The 12,574-nt window shown below is 40.0% G+C and overlaps 1 protein-coding gene across 26 annotated transcripts in view; it reads right to left on the bottom strand.

Annotated features, from left to right (window-relative positions):
- Positions 1-1,839: 1,839 nt before the first annotated feature.
- Positions 1,840-12,574, bottom strand: part of ANK2 (ankyrin 2) — a 322,074-nt gene continuing 311,339 nt past the window's right edge. For 25 of the 26 annotated variants that reach the window (XM_079990154.1, XM_079990163.1, XM_079990168.1 and 22 more), the window contains 6 exons: positions 11,222-11,314; positions 10,625-10,708; positions 9,021-9,185; positions 7,361-7,540; positions 5,077-5,168; positions 1,840-2,389 (listed from right to left, as the gene is read on the bottom strand). In XM_079990154.1, the coding sequence (XP_079846280.1) occupies positions 2,206-2,389; positions 5,077-5,168; positions 7,361-7,540; positions 9,021-9,185; positions 10,625-10,708; positions 11,222-11,314 (798 nt within the window). In that variant the 3' untranslated portion in view covers positions 1,840-2,205. The remainder of the gene's footprint in view (positions 2,390-5,076; positions 5,169-7,360; positions 7,541-9,020; positions 9,186-10,624; positions 10,709-11,221; positions 11,315-12,574) is intronic. The other variant, XM_079990169.1, reaches the window with a different exon arrangement.

Genomic DNA, 12,574 nt, shown 5'->3' with positions numbered 1-12,574 from the left:
AGGTAATAATGATAGTAGTAATATGTAGAGGTTGCTAAGTTTGCCATTTTGCACCTAAATCAGCCCTGCTAAACTTGTACCAAAAAAAGGCATACAATTAGTGCTACATTTAACACTTGTACATTTTTATTTAATTAAATCAGCCATTGTACACGTTGCAGCTATGTATTGTTAGTGTTGTTGTTTTGTTTTGTCTTTTTTAAAATCTTTTTAACTAATACATGCCCTCATAGATATATTCAGTTAGTGTTATCACCATGGGAACAAGATGCTGACTCATCAACTTAAAATCACTTCTTCTCACAGTATTCAAGTTCTCTGATAACACAGCAAAAAATCAAAACCGATAAAGGAGGATAGCCATTATGCTGTTACACAGAACATCATCTGCACTGCAAAGTACACAACAGAAATGCGTTTCTTTTAGAGCCCCAGTCTTGAAGGTCAACCAGTGATGTTCTTGACAATGAGAAATGAGCTATTGTGTGTCCTGAAATGGGTCTCCTTCCATTTTGGCAGTCACAAGTGCTTGCCAACCAAAAAGAAAAATGTTAGAATGGCACTTTGGGTAGCTTTCTTAGCAGGTGGCCAAACACCCTAAAACGTTTCCTTTCTCTCCACATGGTTAGTTAAATGAAGAGGTGCCATTTGTAACATTTATTTTCGGTATTCTGAGCACTGAGTCTATTATTATTATTATTTTTTACAAGAAGGAAAATCTGGCTAGGTTTTGAAAAATATCAACCCTGGAGGACTTGACTCATCCTTGTTGAATATACTTTGTCTTTATCAAATAACTGATTCAAAATGTATATCATTTTATATGTATATATATAATATATATAATTACATATATATGTTAAAATGCAACAGAGCTCCAGACCACTATTAGAATTAGGTACAGACCACAGAATAATTCCAGAGTCGCATATGCCCTTCTTGGAAAAATCAAAGTGCAGACATTTACATGATGATTCCTGAAAGTTGGTTAAGGAATATAAATAAAACGACGACAAAAAAACAAATGCCCAATTGATTCATATCCCTCCATAAGCAAATCTCTGAAGAACAATCTCAAATGGAAGGTTAAGCTCGGCTCGCTCAGTGCTGAGAGAGATAATCTGTTGACATGGTTACAAGAGGGTTGAGATTGTGTTTCCCAATGCCACATGCATAAACCAGGTTAAGAGACAGTCTTGATAGAATGTGATAAATTTAGAGTAACCTTTCTTAAGAGTGGGAAAGGGTTTCTTTTCCCTTATCAAGTTATCTACAGTGCAGTGGCCAGCAGGAATAACCACCAATAAGACAGCGTGGTTTGCTAAAGCAGTGATGAAAACAGGAAGTTACAGGAGTTAGAGCTTTTTTGTTTGTTTGTTTGTTTGTAATACACCTTACCTCTTGTTCCAGTCTAAAAGATTTGAATACAGTATGCAAATGTGCCACAGATATAGCTGCTAGCAAGTTATACCTAACTGGGTATTTATTTCTTCAGGAAATCTTTAGGTGGCTTCCCAGGAGTCATAAAGCAGGGGTGGCTGCATTCAGCTGGCAACAGCTGGAGTTTGAGGTTTCGGCCTGACTGTCAGAAACTTTCAAGTCAAGGAGATCAACAAACTGGAAGTCCTATAAACATGGGAGGCTGACATGCTTCCTTCTCAGTAGATCCATGTTGTATATTCAATGGAAGAGTAATTAATCGCTCTTCAACAGTTTCAACAGACCGTGTAGTTCTCGATCCTAAAAGTAGTCACGAAAGGCAGTGTTTCTTTCTTTCAATCTTGTGAGTCCAAGCACTTTAGCTATTTACAGGTTAGTGTTAGCATCCCTTTTAAAAAAAAAAAAATGCACATACATTGTGATTTGAAGAGGCCTGTGGAAGAAGCTATGTTTGTATGGATCGGATGCAGAAGCAAAGGAACAACAAAGATGGCAATCTTGACAAGTTTCCAGTATAGCACAAAGTCAATGACTTTTAGTAGACAAACCATCCCAAATGAAGGATGCTATCTTTGGTCACAAATTAGCTTACAGATATTTGAAAAGAAAAAAAAGAAAAGAAAAACAACCCTACACTATATGCCAAGTCAAAATGTTAGTGTCCTCTAGTGATTATGTTATGTCATCTACAGCAAAAGAAGAAAGTGAATTCTGGATATTGAATGGATATGTGTGTTGGTCTGTGGGTGAGATTTTAGCAGCATCTCATTTGGCCTCTTTCTTCCATTCATCTTTGCAGAAATGTCTCAGTAGTTGCTGGAGGTCATGCTGAAGGTCATCCCGGGGTAGTGCTTCTGGTGTGTCCTCCAGCAGTTCCACATGAATACGGTTTCCATACTGGTCCTTAACCACAGTCCTCTTCTGGGTACTGGCTTTACTCATTGTTGTCCTGCAGGGAAATGATGGGTAAAGAGTGAGCGATCGTAACATATGCTAAAAAGGAAATGGAATTTCCCTTTTTTAATAATAAAGTTTTTGAGACATAATAGGTCCATTGAAATTGACTGCAGCAAGGATATGGATGTGAGCTGCCTTAACCATTCTAATAGAAAGGTGGAATATAACAACAATAACTAAATTTTATTATTGATACTGATGCTAATAATACCACTAATGAAAGCTTGTACCACAATATAATTTTTAAATTCAAATGAACAAAATTGTTCATTTTGTTTTGTTTTGTTTTTAACATGGTAAGATGCCCACCTTCTGGAACTGGGCCTTAAAAACACATGCTTCCATGCACAGCCATTAAAAGAGCTTGAAATAACCATGCAAACCTTTTCAGGGTGCTAAACCTAGCATGATGGTAATGAAATCATTTTTGTTAAATATTTCTACTGCATCTGCTCTCAAAGCTGATTTACCTTCACCAATTAAGACCCATGCTATCCTTAGCCGTGAACAGCTTAATACTGTTCTCACACAGCTTCCACTATCACAGACAAGAGCTTATAGATTGTATTCACTCTAGGATTTTGTCCTGTTGACTAGGCTAACTCCAAAATTTATAATATACTTGCACTTAGAAAGTACTTAGTTAGAACTGTCAACTGTCCCCAGACATGGAGTGACATAAGCCAGTCTGCCTTGACTTAGTGCCTGGATGGGAAGCCACTGGGGAAACCCATATATGTAACCTTGAGATCCATGATGGAGGAAAGGTGGGAGATTAATATACTATTTTCAAAAAACTGGAAATGCCATCATTTTGCAAAAACCAAAAACTGCAACCACTAGCCTGTTTAAGGGTAGAACGCATGCTTTCCTCCACTTTGTGAACAAGGCAGCAATCCCGTGTCACATTGGTGTTTCAAGGATTTGGAATAAATGCCTTTATCCAGCAATATGAATTGCTGGCATATATATTTGTCGCATGGCAAGTGACAATGGTGGTGGGGTGGGGGTGGGGACTGGTTCAAGAACTGATCTGTACCAACTTGTTCTGGAGACAGTTTTGACCTTTGAAAAGGTAGTTCATGGTATATGACTGTTTCCAGCCATCATCTTAAATCTTCTTTGGTTAATATCACAGTGACATCAAAGAGAACAGATTGTTAAATGGGGCTTGTCTAGTGAATGTGGGTGGTAAACATTTCTTTTATTTTTTTGAGAAGGGAGCTTTGAGAAATGACATCACCCCTGTCTTCTAAGACTTTCTAAAGTACATGAACCAAAACAGTTTCTGTCATTTGTTACTTTAATATTGCATGGGGGATCTGTTTGCTCGTTATTTCCCGGGGAGCCGCCTTGGTCTAGTATGGGCATCTACACATCATCTTCCTCATGGCAGACAAAGAAATGAGTGGACCATGCTGTGCTGGATTTTCTTTGAATGCGTTATCTCCCTAACCAGCTAACATACCTCCCACTCCCTTATTGCTTTATTAAAGGGTTTCTTTATTTATGCAACTAAACCATTCCTTGGTCCCCATTTCATCCTTCCATCTTTTCTACATACATAGTCACCATTATGTATAGTCTTAAAAGTAGCCAAGATGCCACATAGTATATACATTGTCAGTCTTGACTATTGTCATGGTAAAGTCATAAGTGGGAAACACAATGGTTCCACCCATGTTAAGCCAGTGTATGATATCATAAAATGGAAAGCAAAGGGGGAAGAAACGAGGTGGGAAAGCAAACCACCATGTAATCCCAACCATGTCTACTCAAAAGTAAGCCCTATTGAATTCAGTGTTTACTCTCAGGTAATCTGAGTTAGGCTATAGCTTAACAGAAATTACAAAACGGCAATAAAAATGTGGATTGTGAAATAAGTAGAGAGAATACTTATCCCTTATCCCAGTATCTACTCATATGTTCCCTCTAACCATGACATCTGAACCAAAGCTCTGAGATACTAGGGCAAGTCAGCCTCAGAACATTTGACTATGGAACACTGGAGTAGCCATTTTGGTTGTACAATTAGTTCTACATTAACTAAAAAATAAGGGTATTAATAACTTTTCCCCCCACCAAGTGGAAACAGTATTTGAAGGCTCCGCTTGCAAATTGGCTGAAGCCAAACTTCTCCCTCATTCTCTTAGAATGGCAATGATGCCCACCTGAGAGGTGCCAGAACTGAGTTGGAAAACTGAGCTGGAAAAAAGCCTTGGCTGAAGCCCTGAACAGAACCACCCCTCTTGCCCCCTGGCTAGGCATGCACTGCAGCCCCACTTGTCTGTCTGAATGGCAAAGTGGGAGCTTGAGAAGACAAGTTTCCTCTTCTGAACCTATTTTTAGTGATGCTTCAGTTGTGTTTGTTACACAGAAAAAGGTCCAGCATAGAGTTCCGGTGAACATATTTCTGGAGATCAAAGCATGTAAAATTGACTTAGTGATTCCGAACCAAAATGTGAGGGATATTTTCAGCCTAAATGTGCAGGTATGTGACTGAATCATACCTGCAAAATAGCGACAGTCAAGAAGTGGCCTCAGTGCCAATCACTTAGTATTTTCAAGAAAAGCTTAAGGTATGAGATTCAAAGCTGACATTATTTCACTTCGCACACAATTTCTGTTAGTTTGTTAATCTTTTGCCATTAAGAAGTTCACTGCCATGCCAACCCAAACCTTTTAATAACTGAGCCATCCTCTTTCATGACCTCTTTCTCTACTAAAGGAGGGACTTCAATTTTCATTTTGTTACCTGCATAGTTCAGGGCCTAAAGTGAAACAAGAAACAGAACCATACCACAAAGGATTTTAAAGAATAGCTTAAATATTCCAACCTGATGAAATGCTGGAGGAAGTCCAGAGCCAATGAGAAAAAGAAAGTTACCCCAAAAACAAGCAAACAACAAACCATCCACGTCAGCTTTTGCTAATGTAAAATATCTTGTCATTGAGTGCCCATGATTCAAATTCATTGCATTTTGACTGTCTGAAATATATAGGAGTCTTCTGTACTTACTGTGAATTTTGAGGAGTCACAACTGAATCTACATCTCTCTGCCACTGCTAGAAAAATGCATTATTTCCAGTAGCGATAGATGAACTTCACAGTCCTGCTCCAGAATACATTTCCAAAAACTGGATTTTTGCAGTCCCCCCGCCCAGGTGTTATAAATTTCCAGCTCTCACCCCAGGACTAGTCCTAGATTAGTGAAGCCAGATCCAGAATCAGGATACATTTGGCAGTTCTGAAATGTCTTCCCAGGAAACCCATATAGAAGAAGAAGAAGAGGAGTTTGGATTTGATATCCCGCCTTTCACTCCCTTTAAGGAGTCTCAAAGCGGCTAACATTCTCCTTTCCCTTCCTCCCCCACAACAAACACTCTGTGAGGTGAGTGGGGCTGAGAGACTTCAAAGAAGTGTGACTGGCCCAAGGTCACCCAGCAGCTGCATGTGGAGGAGCGGAGACGCGAACCCGGTTCCCCAGATTAGGAGACTACCGCTCTTAACCACTACACCACACTGGCGTAGACAATGTCTATCAGGGATGGGCACCTGTGGCCCTCCAGACGTTGCTGGACTAGAGCTGTTATCAGCCATAGCCAACATGGCTGCTGGGTTAGGGATGATGGGAGTTGTGGTCTTCTGGGACGGAGGCTCTACATCCCTTGCCTGTATTTATTTATTTATTTATTTATTTATTTATTTATTTATTTATTTATAATTTTATATACTGCATAATTAATCTAATCTCAGATATCTAATCTGTGAATATAGAACATCCATAAAACAGCATAAAAATATTTAGTCAACATATGGACAGTGGACCATGATAACCAATTAAAATAGCCAAACTACCCCAGGGTATCGGAGCTACTTTGGACATTTTGTGTCATTCTGCCAAGCGGTAAAGATGATTTTGCCCTAAATCAGATCTAGATTATGTATGGTAGAATGCGTGATAAAGTAAACTTTGGCATCTACTGAATGTCTTGTGTGATTTTCAACAGCAGGATCACCCCCATAGCTTGTTGGTTTCCAGAGCATTCTTCTTTGAATCAGTTTATAGGCAATTTATGGGGTGAATGGGAGGCTTGAGTACTTGATGGTAATTAATTACACAGCTAATGTAATTAATTTTCAGTGTCTCATCAGACTGAGGTGAACCCATTCTCGTAGGTCACAATGAATACGTGCTTGTGTGACAGTGTGAAGAAGTATTGCAGTGATAAAAGGAATGTGAATGTCTTTCTATGCCACCATTTTGACAGAAGGAAAAATGTAAATTTTAAGTGTGAAAGGACATCCAATGAGAGTATTGGAAATTACTGAGCTGGAGATATTGAGAGTGTACTTCTGATGAGAAACCTCCTGGATTGTTTCCTGAGTTCAGTTAATGAGTATTTTGTGGGCGGAGGGTCTCCAGTGAGAGGGGAAGGGTCTGCTGCTGCAATAGTTGGAAAGCAGTGCAGATAAAGTAGTGACATCATGGAAGGATGTTCTAGATAGTTAAGCTGAGATATGGCGATGCAATTGGATTAAAATAAAATGTGTTGATTTTTTTTTATTCCAATCTTGATTTTCCTACAGAAGACCTCAGGGTCTTCCTCCCAGTGGTATCCTACTGAGTCACTAATCAGTTGTACATCTGCTTAGCTTTAAGAATATGGCACCATCAGATGTTCCTAGAACATTAACTGGGTCTCATCAGGTGTCTCATACAGGACATTTACAGATAGATATTATTTTAGTGGTTTTGTGTATTTTCTAATTTGCACTTTTTATTTTGAATTGCTCTGAACATATTAGAAAGGACAGGTAAACTTTCTTAGAAACAAGGCTTCAAATGTACTTCACTGCAGTAAACTACTCCGGTTTATGTATATTCTTCTTCCCATATGATTTTACAGTGGTGTTCCAGACTGACACTTCCAAAGACATGTCGAAAAGGCAATATTTTACCTCTTCAAAGTCATCTTTGGCTGAGGGAAGATCAGTTGCTAAGCTAACATCTCCATGGTGCTTCTCCATTCGCTCCCCATGTACAACCGTAGTCTTCACAACTTTGCTGACCTTGCGGCCTTCCACTGGTTCAGACTGAAATTCTGAGGCACTCAGTACACTTGGCTCAGAAAAGGTCACCTGGTGAAGAAAGGTTTCATGGATAAGTTGTGTGATTGTGAGCACACAGTACTAAGGAGAGCTCAAAACAAGGATTGCTTAGTTAATGTCTGAAATGACTGATACTGAGTTTTGGCTTATTCTAAGTGAATGTAATACATAAATTTAAAGATATGCTCAACTTGTCCTGGTTGCAAAATTTTGCAAGAAATCAATGAATCCTAAATTTCCTCACAAAATTTCTTCCAGGATGTGAAATCAGTTTACTATAGGAATTCAGATGGTCTTAGCTTGATGTAGACATCACAAATCATATGGCAAACTCCTTCCAAATGAAAACTTCAATTCCTGCAGTTTCACTATGCATATCATAAGATGTAAATGCTCTGTGACCTTTCTATTTGTACTTCGCCGTCTGAATCTGACTGTTGCCAAGAGAGCAGTTCTCTGCATGTTGCAGAAACGGCTTTGGGCACCGGCTAATGTGAGTACCTTGAATTTAGGAGTAGGCCAGTCAGCTGAAGATCCCATTAGCAGAGCACCCACATGCTATCTTGTTCAGCTGGGGCTTGGGCCAAGACCAAGTCAAGGTAGGCTTCTTTAAGTAGTCAAGGGCCTGGGCAGTTCCTACTGAGCTATGGGGAATGTTTTTTCAGCCAATAGCTGGGGCCACCACAGGCTTTATGGAAGCTGAAAAGGCCTTTATCACTGGTCTTCAGCTGGTGGGTCATGACCCAGTAGTGGGCCGCAGCCAGTTTCAAGGTTGGTTGCAAAAGGAGCACTATCATCATGCAAATATGTGATAAAAGATTAAGGAATGGGTTCCCCAATGCAGGTCTGGGTGAAAAGTAGGCCCTGGGTCTGAAAAGGTTTAAGATAAAAAAGGAAGCCCAAACTCCTTGATGACCTGGTTGTGCTGACATCAAGGAGTCTTGTCGAGTTCTAGATCTTCTTTAAAGTCCTGTGATCAATTGGGTTTGGGGTCATGATACTTGCTAGTTAGAAACAGGGATTTCTAATAAGGCAGACATGTATGAGAATAGATAAGAGAATAGATAGTTTTACTGTCTGATGTTGGAGAAAACATCTCTCTACTCAATAGGATACTCCTCACTCCACCTCCTCTCTAACCCTCCACCCTCAGTGTAACACTTAGACTGAAGGGACATTTTCAAGGTTCCGTCCCGAGTGAAATGTTCAGTGTTCTCCAAATGCAAGTGATCTTCCCAGCAGCAAAGTGGTTTAGAAAACATGATTTGTAGATTTTGAAATGGGTATGCCCTGGATTCATCTACTTGCTTTTCACAATCTACAGATCACAACTTGCCCCTACATGTGCAACCTTAAAACCCAGGACATGTATGAAAAGGCCCTTAGAAGTGTGCAGACTTGCAACCAAGTGAGGGGAGTTTGCAACTTAAACACAATGGCCAGAAGAAACTCTCTTGAGGTAATACTACTGTTAACTTTCCTAATTCATTTCTCCTTCAATCAATCTAACCTCTGATTGCTCGCTGTCACTCTTCAGCACAACTCGCTTTATGACTTTGGAATATCCATCTCCCTCTTCCACCTTAACAGGCTCCTGAGGTTCTCCTTGCATCACAACTTCTTCCTTTTCTGTGCCATCTGGTAAAGTGAATCGCCTGATGATTTTTCTAGTGACCTAATGGAATGACATCATTATTAAGCATTTTAAAACAATAGCAGTCATGTAAAATTTTGTAAGTGCAGCATCTTCTATTCATCTGCAAACAAAATAACCCTTCCCAAAGAGGCTGGAGGCATCACTATATCCATTCTACTAGCAGGTAATACGCGGTAAATGAAAGGCTAGATGTTCAAAATCAGTTCACCTAAGTACCTTAATTCCAATGAACCTTAATAAGCTCACCTCTTTAAATAGTGGCTAGGCCTCCCAGTCAGACCATGGATTATTTTCCTTTGGAAGTGTATCTTTATAATAATAATAATAATAATAATTTATTATTTATACCCCACCCATCTGGCTGTGTATCCCCAGCCACTCTGGGTGGCTTCCAACAAAACACTAAAATACAATAACCTATTAGTTTAGAAACTATTTCGAAAGAGTAAGCCTTGCAGAAAGTATTTGGTATCAAGAACCTAGCAGAATCTCCCAGATCACACTTGCAAAACTGATGAGCATGTTTGACACATATCGGTGCAGTACCATGCAAACTGGCCACGCAGTGCAATCCTAGAATGGTTACTCACAAATGCCCCACTGCGCTCAGTGGCTGTTATCCAGGCTAAGTGTGCATGGATTGCAGCCTTGGATACTTTTATTACCAACCTTCACACTGATTCTGATATATTGTTTTCCACCAACAAACCCCTGATATAGAGGAAAACTCATGCTGTTGAATGTGTTCCTGGATTACTAACTAGGCCTCAAAGGTGCTCTGCAGGGCATCATAGAAGTAACTTATGTCAGACTTACAACTGTGGCTTCCTTTGTGACCGCATAAAAATTTTATTGCAGTAGTTGTCACAGCCACTGCTGCCCCAGTTTGTACCAGCTCGTCCTTGACGTGCCATGTGGAATGAGCACATATCAACACGTTAGACTGCAGTTTGGGCCAGGAATGTCACTAAAGTGTCCAATTCCCATTGGAGATGCTTTCCGTGTTACTATTGGAGTAGACAGGGGGGAGTTTCGAGGATTTAGTCCAGTCTGCATTTTTAAGCAGACCCACCTAATCTGCACTGCCCAGACTAATATACAGAATTGAATGCAATTATTATTTCACAGTTCTTCAAATTGTGTAATGCAGTTCTTGACTCAGAAGAGGTACCCAAATGCATCTTTTAGGGTAAGATGTGCACCAAAAATGCATTTTGTGAAGAAGGGTGCAAAAAATAATGCTAATAGATGCAGAAACAGGATAGAATATATGTGAAACTGACACAGACCAGAAAAAACCCGATCATTAACAGACACTGAAGGAGTCTCATTGTAGGCTTCTTTTAATTTAACTCCATAGCACACAAAAGGGCCCAAGTGTAGCTTTAATTTACAAAGAAAAACCCCTGCTCTTCCTGCATTTCCCATTAAGTCAACATCTTAATGTTAAATTGTACCTTCTTCACCACAATATGGCCATGTTCATCTGTGTACTGCTCCTCTGTTACAGCTTCTGGTGGCATTTCGGGCATATCATCAGACTGTTGGTCAAAGAACAAAATTCATAAATTAAAGTGCTTGCTTTAAATAAATTGTACAAAAGAGGTTAGTTGATTAAAGCAAGGGGAAAATGAATGAATCAGGAAGCACTGAAGCATAGTTGTTAAAACTCCATTAAAGGTTCTGCAAACCAATATTTAAAAACATGCAAAGAAACCTTGAACCAATAGGCAAACAGAAATCATTTGACCTAATAGGAAGTAGTATTGAAGCAGCAACTCTTAGTGGGACATGGGACATTCTTCCTCAAAATGCACATTGGGTAACAACCCTATTGGGTTTCTCTTTTCTCTTCCAAGCTTCCCAAATCAAAGTAGAAAAAGTCATCTATGTTACTCATTAGACATGCATTATTCAGGAACATGCCAAATTCATCAGTGCAATACCAGCCAAGGGGTTGCTTCAGGAACAGGACTTTGGGAAAGGGTGGGTCCTAGAGGTGTAACCAGGACATAATTGCCACTGGCACGTGCAGTAGTTCAACACTCCTGTACCTGAATAATCACCCGGCGGCGAACGACCCTGGTAGTTACCATCTCTTCCTCATCTGAGCTGGCCTCCAGCTCACCTAATTCCTCTGCTAGCTCCTAGTGGAAGCATGGAAGCATGGCTCTTATCATACAGATATAGTAGCATGGTGTGAATGAACAGCATTTGGCCCTTCTTCTATTAGCACAATGGAAACAACACAAATGCTCACAGCTTTAACAGAAGCTGCATTACTTCTTCCCTTGAGCATAACATGAGACACTAAAATCGCCTTTAAATGTGTGATGCCATCTAGACTATTACTTTTTGTTGTTGTCGTTATTTGAAATCACGTATTAGCTAAGGTGCAATGTGCTTGAATAACTTGGATGCAATCCAAAAACTTTTCATTCTCTATAAATCTAATCAGAGAAAAGCTTTCATATTTAATTATTTAATTAAAAGGCATTTGCAAAGAATTCACTGTTAAAAAAATCTGTTGGCTATAAACTTTTTTTTTTTTTAAGTGAAATCAACCTGGACAAGAGAAGTCAAAGAGAGAGAAAAGGCTTCTGATTGTGTGATTTGTTCATGTATAATGCTAGGCCAGTCACTCCATGGGGGAAGGACTGGTAGGGACTGCTTATGCACAAGCTAATTTCCCTAACCATGGTTTATATGGTCAGCATTATATGTGGACAAAACCAATGTGAGCTCAAGCATTGTTGCTGAAGTGCATGACTTGGCTTGGAATGCAAATGGAGTGCCTCTCCCATTCCTTCCCACCACCTAGAATGCGGCAATGGCAGCATTCCGTGCACCAGGGAGTAAAGTTTCCCAGGATTCCTGAGTCCTCAGATTGTCCTCAGCAAGTGCCCTGGAAACAACATGCTTTGGGTGCATAAAACCCACAGAGTGGGCATAGTCAGCAGCATCCCAGATACAGAGAATATTGGAGCATGTTTCCAGGGTACTTGGTGCCCATCCTCAGACACCTTATTTCCTAGAAGTCCTGATGTCTGGGATGTTGCCATTAGGTATTTACAAGAGATGCTAGCGAGAAAAAAAGGGAATGCAAATCTTTCAGATACACCTTCATCAAACCTCCCCGCTGCCAGATACCTGGAAAGGGGCAGCAGGACAAAATGCAGGGGGTTGGGGAGAGGGGTAAGCTGAATAACATTTGGCTGACACACTCAATTTGAAGTAGGATAGGGTCCAAATTTCATAATTGGCCTTGGCAAAAAATGAGCTGTTTCTGTTTGAGGGAATTTGTGTGTGAAATAGTTGCATGTGGCAGGTCCAATTCTGAACAGAGCCAAAGAGCTTCCACTAATCACTAACGACCTCTCTGTAAAACAAAGGAAGAGGAACGCTGA

The sequence above is a fragment of the Podarcis cretensis genome, assembly GCF_951804945.1.
Source record: "Podarcis cretensis genome assembly, chromosome: 9".
In the NCBI taxonomy this organism is placed as follows: domain Eukaryota; kingdom Metazoa; phylum Chordata; class Lepidosauria; order Squamata; family Lacertidae; genus Podarcis; species Podarcis cretensis.
The sequence above is the reverse complement of the archived record's forward strand: the minus strand, read 5'-3'. Positions and strand labels throughout refer to the sequence as shown.